General features: G+C 41.8%; 1 protein-coding gene across 1 annotated transcript; it reads left to right on the plus strand.

The window, feature by feature from the left end:
* Positions 1-8,945: 8,945 nt before the first annotated feature.
* LOC110082623 (patched domain-containing protein 3) lies at positions 8,946-15,053 on the plus strand. The gene is made up of 4 exons (XM_073003029.2): positions 8,946-9,866; positions 10,443-10,564; positions 11,479-11,624; positions 12,395-15,053. The coding sequence occupies exons 1-4, from the start codon at positions 9,105-9,107 to the stop codon at positions 13,915-13,917; spliced, it is 2,553 nt and encodes an 850-aa protein (XP_072859130.2). The 5' UTR covers positions 8,946-9,104; the 3' UTR covers positions 13,918-15,053.
* Positions 15,054-16,254: the final 1,201 nt, after the last annotated feature.

Raw genomic sequence — 16,254 nt, forward strand, 5'->3', positions numbered from 1 at the left:
GCTTAAGACCCAAGAGTCTTTTGTAATTTTTATCCAGTTGTGGAGGTATGGTACCAGTCGAATGGTGTAGTCATGGTCTTGTAGATCCGAGGCAAAGGTACTGTTTAGATTTTTTCACAGGTGGTTTGTATGATTGACAGGGTTGTGAGACAGGCTGTGTACAGAACATAGAAGTGGAGGATGAGGCTTGTGAAGATTTGGCCTGGCTCTGGTTTTTGAAAGGGCAGTATGATTGGGAAGCTGGTTGTTGGTATTGCTGTGGGTAGTGTTTACGCCACTGATATTTGTTTTTGGATTGTTGTTGTATGGTATATGACTTTGCTGTCTTTTTTATTTTATGTAGATTTTCAAGGTTATCATCGGTTTTCTCGTTAAACAGCCCTTTGGCATCAAAATGTAAATCTTCTATACGGGTTTTAACATCATCTATGATGCCTGAAGATCTAAGCCATGCATGTCTTCTCAGTTTAACAGCAGACATAAGTGTTTTTGCAGCAGCATCCACTGAGTGGCATGCAGCTAAACCTTGATGCTTTCATAAAGTTAGGGCTTCTGCATGCGTGTTCAAGAAGCCTTGTCTGGTGTCATCTGGGGCTGCCTGAAGTGCAGGAAGTATTCTTGCCCAAAGAGAGATTAAAGCGTGTGTATGTTTCTCAACTGTAGAAACATCACGGCCAACTTAGTGCATCACTAGAACACTGTTAGAGTTATGCAGAACCCCTAAAGTTCATCAGCTCATTGTGGGCCAGGAAACAGCAGCGAACAGAGGGTGGTCAAATATATTTATTCAAACTTTACAAACAGAGAGCCAGGAAATGAACAAATGAACAATGGAGTAAGACAAGCAAAAGAAAAAGCTGCTACATTTGGATTCACTTTTTTATCTTACCACATCATGACAACTTCATCCTTCCTCAGAAAGTTTCTCTAATCAAGAAAATAGATAATGCCTAAGTTAGAAGTTATGTCAAGAATACATTAATACAGAATACATTAATACATCTTCTTCAGAGAAGATTTGGAATATGTGGGTGTTAGCTATAGTTATTTATTCAACTTGCATTCTTTAGGCCTTTCCTGTTTACTCATAATGTCACAGTTCACTCTCTTATCTTTATGGAAGAAAAGGACTTCGTCTTCTAGCTTCTGAGGGTTTTAAAGCAAATATTCACTTGAGGATCTAAGAATGTGAAATTTATATAGAGTTAAAACAATATTATAATGTAAAGAATCAAATACCACCCAGAGTCACACACATCATCATCCTTTTGGAGAATGAAACAAACGGTCACATAGGGAAAAGTCTATTAAAACTGGTATTGTTTCAAGAAAGGAGAATCCCCCAACATCAGAGACAAAAACCCCATGTCATGAGCAAAAAGGGCCAAACTGATTCGAAATGGCCTTTGGATTCTGTGAACAGTTTTTTAAAAAGCGAATTCATCCATTTTACACCCACAGCATTTCACAATGTAGTTGCAGCCTGTGTTTGCCATGCCTAGTGTGGCTCTTCCTGCTTAAATGCATATTGCTGCTATGGGCAGTGTTGCTATGACTTCTGTTGGTATAGTCAACTCTTTATGGGGGGAAAACCCAGGAAAAATAGAAATTGGCTTTCATAGAAACTAGAGTAAAACATGTTTGTAATTATCTCTCATAAAAAACAGAACCACAAAATTCATTGATTTATTAAGGATTGATCTTCCTGGAATCAGTTGAATAGAAACACTGGATATCAGTTTCTCATAAGGAATGGTTTTCTGTGGAATTATTCTTGTATATGCTTATAGTTATGGTTGGGGTTTTTTTTCAATCAACAATAAGATAAGAAAGAGTTGTTTTTAGTATAAACTCTTTGCGTGCTCTTGAAGGGATGTATTTTCATGAGAAGAGTAGTGAGGGAAGCCATTGGAATTGTACAGGGCAAGGGGAGATATGATGGGGGACAGGCAGCGACAGCACTATTTATTTATTTATTTATTTATTTATTTATTTATTTATTTATTGGACTTATATAGCGCCCCATAGCGCTACAAGCACTCTCCGGGCGGTTTACAATTTTAATTATAAAGGCTACACATTGCCCCCCCAGCAAGCTGGGTACTCATTTTACCGACCTCGGAAGGATGGAAGGCTGAGTCAACCTTGAGCCGGCTACCTGGGATTTGAACCCCAGGTCGTGAGCACAGTTTTAGCTGCAGTACAGCGTTTTAACCACTGCGCCACGAGGCTCTTAATGGCCGGCAGATGGTCTTTGGCTCCTTCTGGGTGTAGGCACGATGGTCTGGTGCGGTCCCAGGAGCAGCTCCGGCCTGAAAGCTCTCTCTCCCCCTAGGCCAGGTGGTTGATGTTGAGAGGGGGTGAGGCAGCCAGGAGCAGCAGGCCGCAAGGCCTGTAACCACAGAGGGAGATCCAGTAGGGGCCCAACCACAGACTCACTGCCTCTCACACAGTGAGCTATGGCCGGCAGATGATCTTTGGCTCCTTCTGGGTGTAGGCACGATGGTCTGGTGCGGTCCCAGGGGCAGCTCCGGCCTGAAAGCTCTCTCTCCCCCTAGGCCAGGTGGTTGATGTTGAGAGGGGGTGAGGCAGCCAGGAGCAGCAGGCCGCAAGGCCTGTAACCACAGAGGGAGATCCAGTAGGGGCCCAACCACAGACTCACTGCCTCTCACACAGTGAGCTATGGCCGGCAGATGATCTTTGGCTCCTTCTGGGTGTAGGCACGATGGTCTGGTGCGGTCCCAGGGGCTATGTAAGAGGGAAGACCAAGAGGGAACTGGTCCCCCCTAAGCTGTCCCCAAACTTAAATAGTTTCGATATCCTTGGCATCAGGCCTCCCGGGTTGAAAGTACCGTTGCTAAATGACAGGTTGGGAAATGTGAAAGAAACAGCTAACCAGGAACTGATCTTGGAGGAACATGCTGACCTGGTTTAAATTTTACAGGCTTATCTGTATGAGGCAAAGGTTGTTAATTTCACTCAGATTTCCTTCAAGAAGTCAACCATTTAATTTTGGAAACTAAATTAATATATTATAGAAGATCAAACATAAGAGTTCTGACAGTATTAATACATCATAAAATTGCATTCTACTCCCACTTCCAAGCTATTTTGAAACATCTTTAAAACCTACCGAATTATCTAAGAAATTAAATACAGTTTGAAAATTGTAAAGTTAAAAATGGATTCTACAACCTGTTCAAGACCTCAACAACTTTGGCAAAAGGCCACACTTGAACAGGCATAAAAATGAAATAAATATCTGTGCAAGCTGAATCTCCAAGGACAGATGTAGCAACATGCCAAATCTGAGGAAAATAATCCATGTCTGAAACGAAGAAATCCCATTGAAAATCCGTTCAATTTGTTCCAATGGGCTGAAAAACTCACCATCCAGCGAAGATCCTCCATACGGTGGCCATTTTAGGTGCCCGTATAGCGAGGAATCCGTCCTAGAAAACAGTGGGGGGCCATTTTGAAAACCGGTGACCATTTTAAAACCCAACGATCAGCTGTTTGCTGATTGTCATAATGCGAAAAATCGGTTCCCGAAACAGGGAACTGATCGTCGTCAAACGAAAATCACCCATACAAAACATTGTTTTGTGATCACAAAAGCAAAAGTGATCGCAAAAACGTCGGCGTAATGCGGATTTGTCGTACAGCGGGGTAATCGTCCAGTGGGGCACGACTGTATCAGGAAGAACTCTCAATGACCCCTATCAAAATTATACAGCGGACCCTCGACTTAATGGAATTAATCCGTATTGGAATGGTGGCTGCAGGATGAAAAGTCTGTAGGTCGAGGCTCCCTTGACCTACAATGCATTGAAAACCGATTAATCCGTAACCAGCCGTTTTTGTTCCATTTTGGGGGTCTTTCCGGTCTGTAGGTCGATTCTCCAGCGGCAGGTCCAACCTAAACTTTTGCGGCCAGAGAAGTCTGTAACTCGAAAAATCTGTAAGTGGAGACGTCTGTAAGTCGAGGGTCCACTGTATAAGAGATATGAATACTCATAGGATAGTCTTCCTGTAGAGAGGCCATATAATTACATCACTCTCTTTTGGTTTTGGTCTACCAGAATAGACTGGATGGCAGGGAAACATATGGACTAAAATGGCCTGCAGTTTCATAGACAGAGCATGTCCATATTCTTCTTCTTAAGCATGTCTCTGGACCATCATACAGGATTAACCAGGTGGGCAAGATTAAAATCAATGCAGAACACGTTAAGTAGACACGACAAACAAGGGGTTGGATCTCTAATATGTGGCTCTGCTTCTGTTTCTATGTTCATTTAAGTTTCTCCATAATGCAAACAATACTTGGCATGGGGAATTCTAGTCTGTGATCACAGGGAAGGCCAAAGGTACTGAACTAGATGAGAGTCCTATGCCAGTTTTTGGTTTTTTGTAAGCCTCCACAGTAATTGTGAAGGGGAACCTTTACCTTTGAGCTCTCTCAAAGACTGCATTTCTCTTTATGAGCCTGCCCAGGTTTTCAGATCATCAGCAGAGGCCTTTCTTTCAGTTTCGCCGCCCCCATGAGCGCCTTTGGTGGGGACATGGGAGAGGTCTTCTCTGTTGCTGCTCCCAGACTTGGAACTCCCTCCCATTGGAGGCCAGACTGGCCCCGTCCTTCCTGTCCTTCCACAAACAGGCAAAGATCTTTCTCTTCAGGCAAGCTTTGTTTTGTTGACTGGTTGACTAAAAGGGAATTCTTAAAGGGACTGTTGCATTTCTGCTGTTCTTAATGTGTTTTTAATACTGTGTTTATTTATGAGGTTTAATATTATGTTTGTTTGATTCCATGTAAGTATTGTAATAATGTATTGTTTTTAGCTTTTAATATTGTTGCTTTTTAAATACTTTTCAGGAGATCCTTTTCAGGGGAAAGGCAGCATTTAAGTATGACATGTTAGTGTGCAAGCATATCAGGCAAAATCCAAAGAAACAAAACAAAACAAAAAAGGACAAGAATATGTGGCATCTTAAAGATTTATTACGTATATTATATTAGTTAGCCTCTAAGGCGCCACATGTTTTTATCTATTTTTGTTTTGCTTTGTTTATTTGGATTTTATGCTACTGGAAGCAAAGACTGGTCCTCTGGACACTAAATTACACCATAAACACTGACAGTGCTAAAGAAATAAATGGATGAACAAGAAAATTGAAAAGACAGATTCAAAAGATGAACAAAAGCACACTGCAATCTGGCAGCCAAAACATGCTAAAGTCCAGGATACAATCTTTCTTCTTCAACTGCACCAATAAAATAAAATAAAATAGGAGTGAAATCTAGAAAACCTTTAATTTGATGTAAGACAGGAAGCATTCAGACATTTCCCCTCTATATGCCACCAAGGTGTGGTAGATTTGAGATGACCTCCACGGATTAGAAATTGCACCTGTTAAGAAAGATCTTAACTCTGGTCACTGTGTCTCTATTGTATACAGAGGGGAAAACGCTATACTGTACTCTTAAAATTCCTGCAGATTCTGGCAAGGGATCTACCAATAAGCAGATCGTTGGTGCTATCTAGTGGCAGACTGAGAAAGAAGAACAACCCACTCTTATATTTTTCTAATCTTGGGGACTAAAGAAGGAGGAGGAGGAGGAGGAGGAGGAGGAGTCATCGTCGTCGTCTTATTTATATGCCACATTTCTCCCAACAAGGGCTCCAAAGCGGCTCACAACATTAAAATTCACACAATTAAAAAACCAGTAAGTTAAATATTAAAAGACAAATTAAACAATATATGGTTTAAAGTAATATTAAAACATGCAAAATATGATCATCCTTGTCACCCTCCTCCAAACTTGTTCCAATTTTTGAGCATCCTTCTTGAAGTGTGGTGTCCAGAACTGGACACAATACTCAAGGTGAGGCCTAACCAGTGCTGAATAGAAGGGGACTAGCACTTCACAGGATTTGGATCTGATCCTTCTATTAATGCAGCCTAAAATAGCATTTGCCTTTTTTGTAGCCACATCACACTGTTGGCTCATATTTAGCTTGTGATCCACGACAATTCCAAGATCTTTCTCACTCATTTTTTGTTTAGCCAGATATCCCCATCTTGTAACTGTGCAATTGCTTTCTTTTTCCGAGGTGCAGGACTTTGCACTTATCCCTGTTGAATTTCATTCTGTTGTTCTGTTGTGTCTTTTGGAAGTTTTTTTTATTAAAGAGCTTATCCAGATGGGCGGGGACGTGGTGGCGCTGTGGGCTAAACCGCAGAAGCCTGTGCTGCAGGGTCAGAAGACCAAGCAGTCGTAAGATCGAATCCACGCGACGGAGTGAGCGCCCGTTGCTTGTCCCAGCTCCCGCCAACCTAGCGGTTCGAAAGCATGCAAATGTGAGTAGATAAACAGGGACCATCTCGGTGGGAAGGTAAACAGCGTTCCGTGTCTAAATCACACTGGCCATGTGACCACAGAAAGATTGTCTTCGGACAAACGCTGGCTCTATGGCTTGAAGAGCGGGATGAGCGCCGCCCCCTAAAGTCGGACACGACTGGACAAAAATTGTCAAGGGGAACCTTTACCTTTATCCAGATGGAGAATTTGTTCCCCCCCTGCTTTGTGCCAGCTGTTGCCACTAAAGCATACTAGAGCACACATTTTCTCTGGCTTTCTGCCTGCACTTATTCGGGGAAAAAATATTTATCTTCTCTTTTAAGAAATCAGCATCTCTTTAAGAAATGGATTTTTAAAAAAAAAATTCAAAAAGCCTGAAGAAACCCAAGATTTAAAAGAATCTTGTCTGCTAGTTTGCTTGTTTGGCTGGTGTTTCTTTGTTTCACTAGAAAACTGAAAAAAAGCTTCTAATGGCAGTATTCAGCAGCTGCAAATTTACCTTATATAAACAAGCAAACTAGCAGACAAGCAAACTAGCAGACAAGATTCTTTTAAATCTTGGGTTTCTTCAGGCTTTTTGAATGTTTTTTTTAAAAAAATCAATTTCTTAAAGAGATGCTGATTTCTTAAAAAAGAAGATAAATATTTTTTCCCCGAATAAGTGCAGGCAGTGTGGGTTGAAAACCGACCCTCTTTTCCCTACCCTTTTCTGGAACTAGCCCCACATAGTGTAATATGGCAAGAAAAGGAGAGTGACCTGGTTAGAAGCGTTGGGCTTCCTTGGTTCCTTACTTCCATGTATCCCCCATCTCTCCATGGGTACCACATGAAGAAAGGAAGCAACAAAGCTCTAGAGCTGAACTGCCAGCTAGAAATGTTTGTAACAGATTTACTGTACAGTATTTTTAATATAAATATGCATCTTTAATTTTTATTTGCATTAAAGATGCAAGGAGAGGACGACTTGAGATGAGCGGCAGCAAAATGGTTGTTGTTATGTGTAGTCAAGTTATGGCAAACCTCATGAGGTTTTCAAGATACGTGGGATATTTGTGAAGTATCTACCATTGCCCTCTCCCCTACGAGCTTCAATGACTGAGTGGGGATTTCAACCCAGGTCTCCTGAATCTTTGTCTGACTTTCTACCATTATATCACATCAACTGAGGCAAAGATGATTCATTGACAAAGAGAGGAACAATATTTCAGTACAGAGAACATTTGATCATAAGCAAAGAGCATAAAAACTATAACTTGTTTATTCCAAAACAGGAGAAGATATGAGGGTGATACATATTATGAAATCTTTGGAGAGTATCATTGCATGTTCTGGATGTTTATAACTAAAATACTCAAAAACCTTAATTTTTTCCACAACAAAGGCCAGTGAATTTATACTTAGTACCTTTACAGGTTTGCTCAGGTGTCATTGTATCAAATGGGGATCAATCCCATATGAAACTAGGCCCAAGATTCCTCAAGGAAGCCATCCAGGATCAGCTCGATGAACTAGCCTAGCATCATGATTCTCACAGCGGCCAACAAATTTTTAATGAGAACCATACAAGAAAAGTTATTTTCAGTGAAATATTTAGGAGATATTATTACAAAAAAACCCAAGTAATTTGATGAAAGAAAATTCTCTCACAACACAGAAGGAAATTCAGAAAGACTTGGAAGAATGGAACAAGCTACAAACCTCGATGATGGGAAAAATCTTGACAATAAAAATGATGATACTACCCAAAGTGTTGTTTTTATTCCAAAAATTACCAATTCTATTAAATTATAAATACTTCAAGAATCTGGACAGCCTGACTTCAAACTTTGTATGGAAGGCCAAGAAACCAAGAATCAAACTTAGAATATTGCAAGACTTATTTTCCTGCTCCCCAGTAATTTCTGAGGCATCTCTGGGAGCATTTAAGTTTCTCCAAAATGCAAACAATACTTGGGATGGGGCATTCTAGTCTGTGATCACACGGAAGGCCAAAGGTGCCGATCTAGATGAGAGTCTTTTGTAAGCCTCCACAGTAATCCTATGTGACAAATATAGTATCTGGTGTGGCCACTCCTGCCTAAACATGCATCATAGACCTCACCTCACCCACACCTGAGAATTTCTATTACTTTTTAAAGACAATACTGTACAGTGCTGAGAATTTGGGCTAGCATCTGGTGAAGTTCCTCTTTTTAACATCTATCCTAGTTAATTTCTGGGAGCATCAAGTAAACATTATGTAGCCTAATGAATCTTCAAGTGATGATGACAGGGACTAACCTAACTCTGAAGCAACTTGATGGGCCATGACAACAACAAAGGATGCCCAATGCTCCACAGATCTAAGATGGTAGTTATCCATTCTTGATCTTGTCCCTCTTTACCTGCCCTTCAATTGCTAGCAACCCCCTTGTGTTAAAGCGTCTCTCTCCAGCTGGAGACCTATTGACCGCCCGCCCCCCCCCCCCCCAAGGCTGTTATAAGCAGCTAGTAGAGTGAGCGATAGAACAAACGACAACATTTGACGGGCCAGGAATGCCGTTTTTTAAAATGAGGCGGGAGCTTCCAGCGGAGCGCAACCTGGAGCTCGAATGGAACCCGCCCACGTCAGGCGGAAAACGACCACCCCGCAACCGATGGGGCCGCCTCGCTCCTCCGCGGCAGAGCCAACAGCCACCCCTCGGCTGCGGGGTTGCGGCGCTCTCTCGGCGGGCCAGAAAAGCGCGGGGAGAGGAGAGCCATGCCGGCGTGCAGTCGCCACACGGACTGCCTGGAGCGGCCCCTGTCGCGCTCTTTCCGGGCCTTGGGGGCTCTGGTGGGCGCCCACCCGTGGCCCTTCCTGCTGCTGCCCTTGGCCCTCTCGGCCGCCCTGGGCTCCGGCTTCCTCTTCGTGCCCATTCACGAGACCAACGACCTGGAAGAGCAGTTCACGCCCGTCAACAGTCCCGCCAAAAACGACCGCCGCTTCGTCCAGGCGCGCTTCCCCACCGACGACGCCCGGCGCTTCTCGCCCCAGAGGCTGACCACTGCGGGAACCTCCGCCACCCTCCTGATGGTGGCCGCCGGCGGGACGGGGTCGCTCCTCACCAGGGAGGCCTTCGCCCAGCTGCTGGCGCTCGACGGGGCCGTGCGGGGGCTCCGGACGGCGGGCGGGCGCGCCTTCGAGGACCTCTGTGCGCGCAGCAGCCAGGGCGCCTGCCACAGCCCCAACCCGCTCCTGGGCGCCGCGCAAGGCCAGGCCGCGGGCATAGAAGCGCTGCTGCCCGGCCTCACCTTCCCGCTCTTCCAGGGGCGCCTTTTCCTCGGCTTCTTCCTGGGGGGCGTCACGCTCGGCCCCGGAGACGGACCGGCGCGCCCCCTCCTGGCCGCCAAAGCCCTGCGCCTCGTCTACTACTTGCAGGAGGACGACGCTCAAAGGCGAGAGGACAGCCGGCGATGGCTCGACGCCTTTCTGGAGCGCATTCCGGGAGTCCTCGACTCCCTGAACTTCTCCTCCGTCCGGGTGAATGAGAATCTGAGTACAGTATTAACGAGTACATTATCACATCCCCGCAGGCGATCATGTGTTGATTGTTAGCTGTCTTAGTTTTAATGCACTTTTTGGGGATATTATATTTTTTTTGGTGATAAAATTTATAATCATGAAAAGAACTCATGACTTGCTTGAAACTAAAAATCATGAAATGAATTCGTGAAGCGCATAACATTTAAATCAATCTATACACCCTCTTTATTAGGTGGCTATCAATAATAATTGTCCAATGAGGCCTTACAAATAGTAGAGAAGGGAATAACAAAATCAATAATAATGCAATGATTAGTTTATCAGATTTGGTTTCATTTGTTAACTGAAAATAGATAACTTTGGCAAAACTAGGGTTGCAGACAATATTGGGGGCTTTTCTGTTGAAGGAGGTTTCAACATTTAGTCTTTTTTTCTCAACATAATTTTGAAATGCATTAGGAAAAGCTTGAAAAGAATTTGTAACAGTGACTTAATTGTATGAATATTAAAGTAAATGCTCGGCAAGAAAGTATTAGATAATTTGAATTTTTCCCCTTTTCTGCCCACCCACAGGTAGTCTATTTTACCTCATTGTCCAGACAGAAGGAATTGAAAAATCTTGCAAAGGATGTGATTCCGCTGGTCTCTGTTGCCTATTTTTTAACAATATCTTTTTCAATTGTATCATGTGCAAGGTAAAAAAATTTTCTTCTTAATTCTTAGAAGACAGAAAACCTACAACTATGTCATGTATGGAGGATTTATCTACATCAAAATATATTAAACCCATCTAATAGTCATTATTTGTGGAGGGTAAAGAATGTACTGACAAAGGATTTTTCCACAGTTACCTATGTAATTAAGTGTGAAGATCATCAGGAGAAGCCTTTCTCTCTGTCCCACCAGCTTCACAGGTGCATTTGGTGGGGACATGGGAGAGGGCCTTTTCTGTTGCTGCTCCCAGACTTTGGAACTCCCTCCCACAGGAGGCCAGGCAGGCCCTATCTTTGCTGTCTTTCCGGAACATCTATTCAGACTTATAGGTCCCTTAGAGCTCATTGGGGCTAACTGCGAGATCAGTGTGTGCATTGGGTAGTAGATGCCTGTATTGAAACAAGCATGCACTTATAGCATTTTGGGACAGCATGAAGAGAAAGGACTGAGAATATTTCAAACCTTCTGAACTTCTACCTATGCTTGTGTGGTCAAGACAAGTTTGGTGTGGTAAGGACTATGGTAATGTTAACATGCAATGGCACATTGTCCCATGGTCATCCCACAGTCTCATGAAGCTAGTTTAGGAAATAAGTCCTTCCTTTGATCAGAATGGGCCCATCATGTAAACCTAAGGGTGCAGAGTGTTCATTGCGCTGTTTCAAAGTTTTTAGAGATATTTGATCCATTTATGAGAATGTCAGCTTTTGTTTTACACTTTTCATTTCTATTTTGCTGTGTGTTGTATTCTTGTTTTGTAAATAAATTAGTAAATGTACTCTAAGTAGAGATGGTCATCTACGGTAAGCCGACAACTTAGATGACTTATCACAAAGTGCTTCATCTCCATCTCTAACTCTGAGTCCAGCCAAATTCTTCTTAACCTATATTACAGGCTTGACTGCGTGCGAACAAAAGTTTCAGTTGCGTTTTTTGGGGTGCTGGCATCAGGCTTGTCTGTCATCAGCAGTTTTGGACTATTGCTATTCTGTGGTGTGCCGTTTGTCATCACAGCAGCAAATTCACCATTTCTTATACTTGGTAAGTAAATGAGCGCCTAAATTCTTTACCCCCTCTTCGCATTGTACTCAACATGAACATCCATATATCTGACTCCTCAATTACGATAATAGATTTGGTATTCTCTCTCAACATTATCCTTCTTAGGATTCAGTCTTGTATAAATTTAACTGCAGATAATACCATTGGAAGTCCTTGGAACACAAACAGTCATTTACTTCCCAGACTGTATAAGTAATGTACTTTTTGGTCACAAGGTATTTCCAAGGTGTGGAACTGACTTTTTTTCAGGTACTGTATGTATATGCCCAAGTAGGAAGTACAAATTTTCTTTCAAGGATGAAAGAGTAAACATTTTACACCATACTCCTCCAAAAATGTCAGATCTGTGCCCAAATTATATGTCAGTATATTTTAAAAATTGAGTTTATGGGATACAGAAGTGTTGCCCTAAAAATGAAAAGTTATTTTTAAAGAGGTGCCTCGGAGGTTGCTGAAGAAATGGAAGCAAGGCATGAGTATGGCTTGATTTTCATTGTTTATAAAAAGGAATGTGGTCAAATATATGTGCATATCTCCTTCATATGAATGGGAACTAATGTAATACATTATTAATTCCAGCAAGGCTCTGTCATTTCCTGCGTCTCCTTTATTATTTTGTACAAATTGCCTTTAAAGAAGGGTTTAAATAAATATCAATTACTGAACATGTTCATCTATTGTATTCATATTCTATTTCCCTTCAATATGACATGTGCCTTCTTATACATTATTATCTCTGCCCTATTTAGGAATTGGTATTGATGACATGTTCATCATGGTATCCTGTTGGCAACGTACCAAAGTGAAGGACAACATCCAAGTTCGGATGGCAAACACCTATGCGGAAGCAGCCGTGTCAGTCACCATCACAACTCTTACTGATGTTCTAACCTTTTACATTGGAATTGCAACTTCCTTCCCATCAGTTCAGTCATTTTGCATCTATACCGGCACAGCCTTCATTTTCTGCTACTTCTATAATCTCATGTTCCTTGGGGCTGTCCTTGCTCTGGATGGTAGAAGAGAAGAAAGCAACAGACATTGGCTCACATTTATGAAAGTCAAGGATGAACCTCAAGATTCTTCGGGCTGTTTGTACAACGTATGCTGTGTAGGAGGATCTTTCGACAAGTCTACAGGTGCAGAAACTGAACATCTCATGAATACATTCTTTAAAAAATATTACGGTCCCTTCATTATGCACACGTGGGCCAAGGTGTCTGTGATAATCCTATATCTAATTTACCTGGGCAGTAGTTTTTACGGGTGCATTCAAATCAAAGAAGGTGTAAATCTTAGAAACGTAGCAACAGATGATTCCTATATCATTCCATATTATGATTTGAAAGAAAAGTATTTTTCTGAATATGGTCCAAGGGTTATGGTGATTGTTACTAAAAGTATAGCATATTGGGATCCTTCTGTTCGTGAAGACCTTGAGCATTGTATTGATATGATAGGAAACATATCTTATGTGGACAAGGATTTCTCAGAGTCGTGGTTGACAATTTACGTAACTTTTGCTAAAAACATGTCTTTAAATATAAATGACCGCAATGTGTTCATTGGAAATCTACCTGCTCTTTTTACTGCTAATCCAGAGTATGAGCAAGATGTGAAATTTAGTGCTACAGAAATACTAGCTTCACGGTTCTTCATACAGATAGTCAATGCTTCAACTGTAGTGGATCAGAAAAAACTCTTAACTGAACTAAGAGTCATTGCTGAAGACTGCAAGATCCCATTAATGGTTTATCATCCAGCTTTTATACTCTTTGACCAGTTCCTTGTGATAATTAAGAACACCATTGAAACTGTCATAATTGCTACTGGAGCCATGCTCATAGTTTCCTTGCTGCTCATACCTAATCTCCTTTGTTCTTTATGGGTAGCTTTTGCTATTGTGTCTGTTATTGTTGGTGTGTCTGGTTTCATGGCCTATTGGGGCATCAATCTTGATTCTGTATCCATGATCAATCTTGTTATATGCATAGGGTTTTCAGTAGATTATTCTGCTCACATTTCTTACGCCTTTGTTTCCAGTAAGAAACTTGAAACAAATGAGAGGGCAGTGGATGCTGTATCTCACCTCGGCTACCCTATCTTGCAAGCAGCAGCTTCCACTCTTGTGGGAGTCTTTGTTCTCTCAATGTCCTCTGCTTACGTCTTTAGAAACTGTTTTAAGATAATACTTCTAGTGATCACGTTTGGGGCTGCCCATGGTCTCCTATTTATTCCTGTGTTCTTAACACTATTTGGCTTTTGTAGCTGATTGTCAAACAGATGGTGCAAAAACAATGATCACTGAATGAAAACCTACACCGTGTTGAAGAACGCCAGCTTCTAGGAAGAAACTGTGCAACAGGCTGCTTTAAATTTGGAAAAGGATGCAATGGTTACTTCCATGCAACTACCTTCCCCCAAATACCTGTGAATATATAGCATGCTAACAATGTAACCTTTCTTCTGCAATACAGGAAGTCCTCTTTGAGAATACTGTACTTGTTTTAGTAGATTGTATGAAATTGTTTACTTATTTTACATTATTTATTAAAACAAATCACATATGCATATATTATGGGATATAGCAGGCTTTTGCATATAATGTGGTGCACTCTGAATAAATATAGAAGACTGTAATAGAGTATGTTTTAAATTAGTTGTTTAACAACATGCTGTTGAGCTAACAAACCAACCCGCCCGTATATCAGTGTTCTAACTGATGCTCAGAGTCAGGATTGTGGCAGCTACCAAGCAAATTTGGGTGAAGAAAATGTGATGCAAAAATAGGAAGAGGGCTGGCTGACGGTGATGATATGGTCTATCAAGTTCAAATGGGCTTGCCTTTTACTGAGATAATTGTTTTTTAAAAAAGAAATACAAGGAGAGTTTTTATCTTAGTTCAAGCTCCATCTCACCAGTAATCAAATTAGGACAATCAAGAAGAGTTGGCAGGACAAAATCATCAACAAGCATCAAATATGTAATTTTTTTTTGAAGGTCTGAATTTTGGGAGATGTTTAGGAGAAAAATGCTAGTGTGAAACAAGGCTGAATGCAAACAGGACAGATTCTCATGTGAACCTGGAACCTTCTTTCATGTCTTTCATGGATATTGCAATATTCATTATTATTCTGCTGATTTCCTTTATCTATTTTCCTTAATTTTGGTATGATTGTGCCTTGCTTGAAAGGAGTACGAGGTTCTGTCTGTAGGAACACATCCCTGCGAACGACAACTTGACTGAGCAGAAGAGTAAAGTTTCTGTCCTGTGTTTAGGTAGACTTAGGCTTCTTGTTTACTCTCCTGCTACATATTACAGTATGCTTCTGCATGAACCACTTTTACTTACAAATGGGATGGATGACAGTGGGCAAGTAACTGCATAATAAATATTTTTTCAGATTTCTCACAGTGGTCTGTTTTATTTTGTTTCCTTTCAGGCTGGCATTTCTGTGCAAAGAAAACTTATTTCCCCAGGATTCAAGCCGCTATACTTTGTCACAGAGACAAAATGTAATCCAATCCCCAGTCCTTTACAATAGTTTGTCATACATGATTGTGTCACTGTACAAAATACAATAGTATGAGTAATCAGAGCTTGGAAAAGTTACTTAAAAAAAAAAAAAGAACTTCCAGTGTTGTTTTTCCAGGTTCTATAAGTAACATTAGTGGTTCTCTATAAATAAACAATGATAGTTCAGTGGTTTAGGTCTCTGGATGTGGAGCCTGACGTAGGGAGTTTGAATGACTACTTGTCAAGAGCTGGACTTAATGATCCATAGGGTCCCTTCAAGCTCTGCAGTTCTAGGATGGGGATGATATCCAAGTAACATTGCCACCTTATGCAGTGGCTTGTAGACTGCATTCCAGGGAATCACAGTGTCCTTAGGTGGGATGTTTCAGTTGAAAAGATCCATAAATGGATGGCACATGTCCTTAAAGGAAAACCAATGAATATCTATGCAAAAAAAAAAATGTTGGCTGCTTTGCCAATGCAGTGTGGAGAGGCAGGGTGGCCACTGGCATGGACGGCTTTAAAGACGGGTTGGAAAAATGCACAGATTATGCTCCTATCAGTACCTACCAGCCGTGGGATGCTGTTGTACTGAGATGTCTTACTTGCGGACTTACTGTTAAGACAATTGGTTGGCTACCCTGTCAACAGTAGACTGGAAGGGCCTTTGGCCTGATCCACCATATCCCTAGAAGGTGAGACAGTGCCAGGGACCCTTCATGTTTGGCAAGTATATTGAGAACTGTGACGTCCATTCCTTGGTCACAGCCTCTCTGAATATTTTCCTTCAAACAAACCTGGGAAAAGCTGGAAACATTCAACCAGCACATTCAACCAGATCATAACTGGGTGTCCTTCCCATCTGGAGGCGCATCAGGAGGAGCGCCAGCTCCGAGGAGAGAGAATGAGCATTTATTAAAATGGTCCTCCAACCCATCATCTGTGTATAGGGTATTGTGTGTGTGTTGGACAGTAAGGAGCAAATTATTTAAGCAGGGGGCAGGGCAGGCAGAGTTCGAAGAAGCATCTCCCCTCTGCCTAAGATGTGGTTTTTCTTTTTGTGGTTGCTGTTGTTGTTTTGCTTTCCTGCAT

Source organism: Pogona vitticeps, chromosome 6 (assembly GCF_051106095.1).
Source record: "Pogona vitticeps strain Pit_001003342236 chromosome 6, PviZW2.1, whole genome shotgun sequence".
Lineage (NCBI taxonomy): Eukaryota > Metazoa > Chordata > Lepidosauria > Squamata > Agamidae > Pogona > Pogona vitticeps.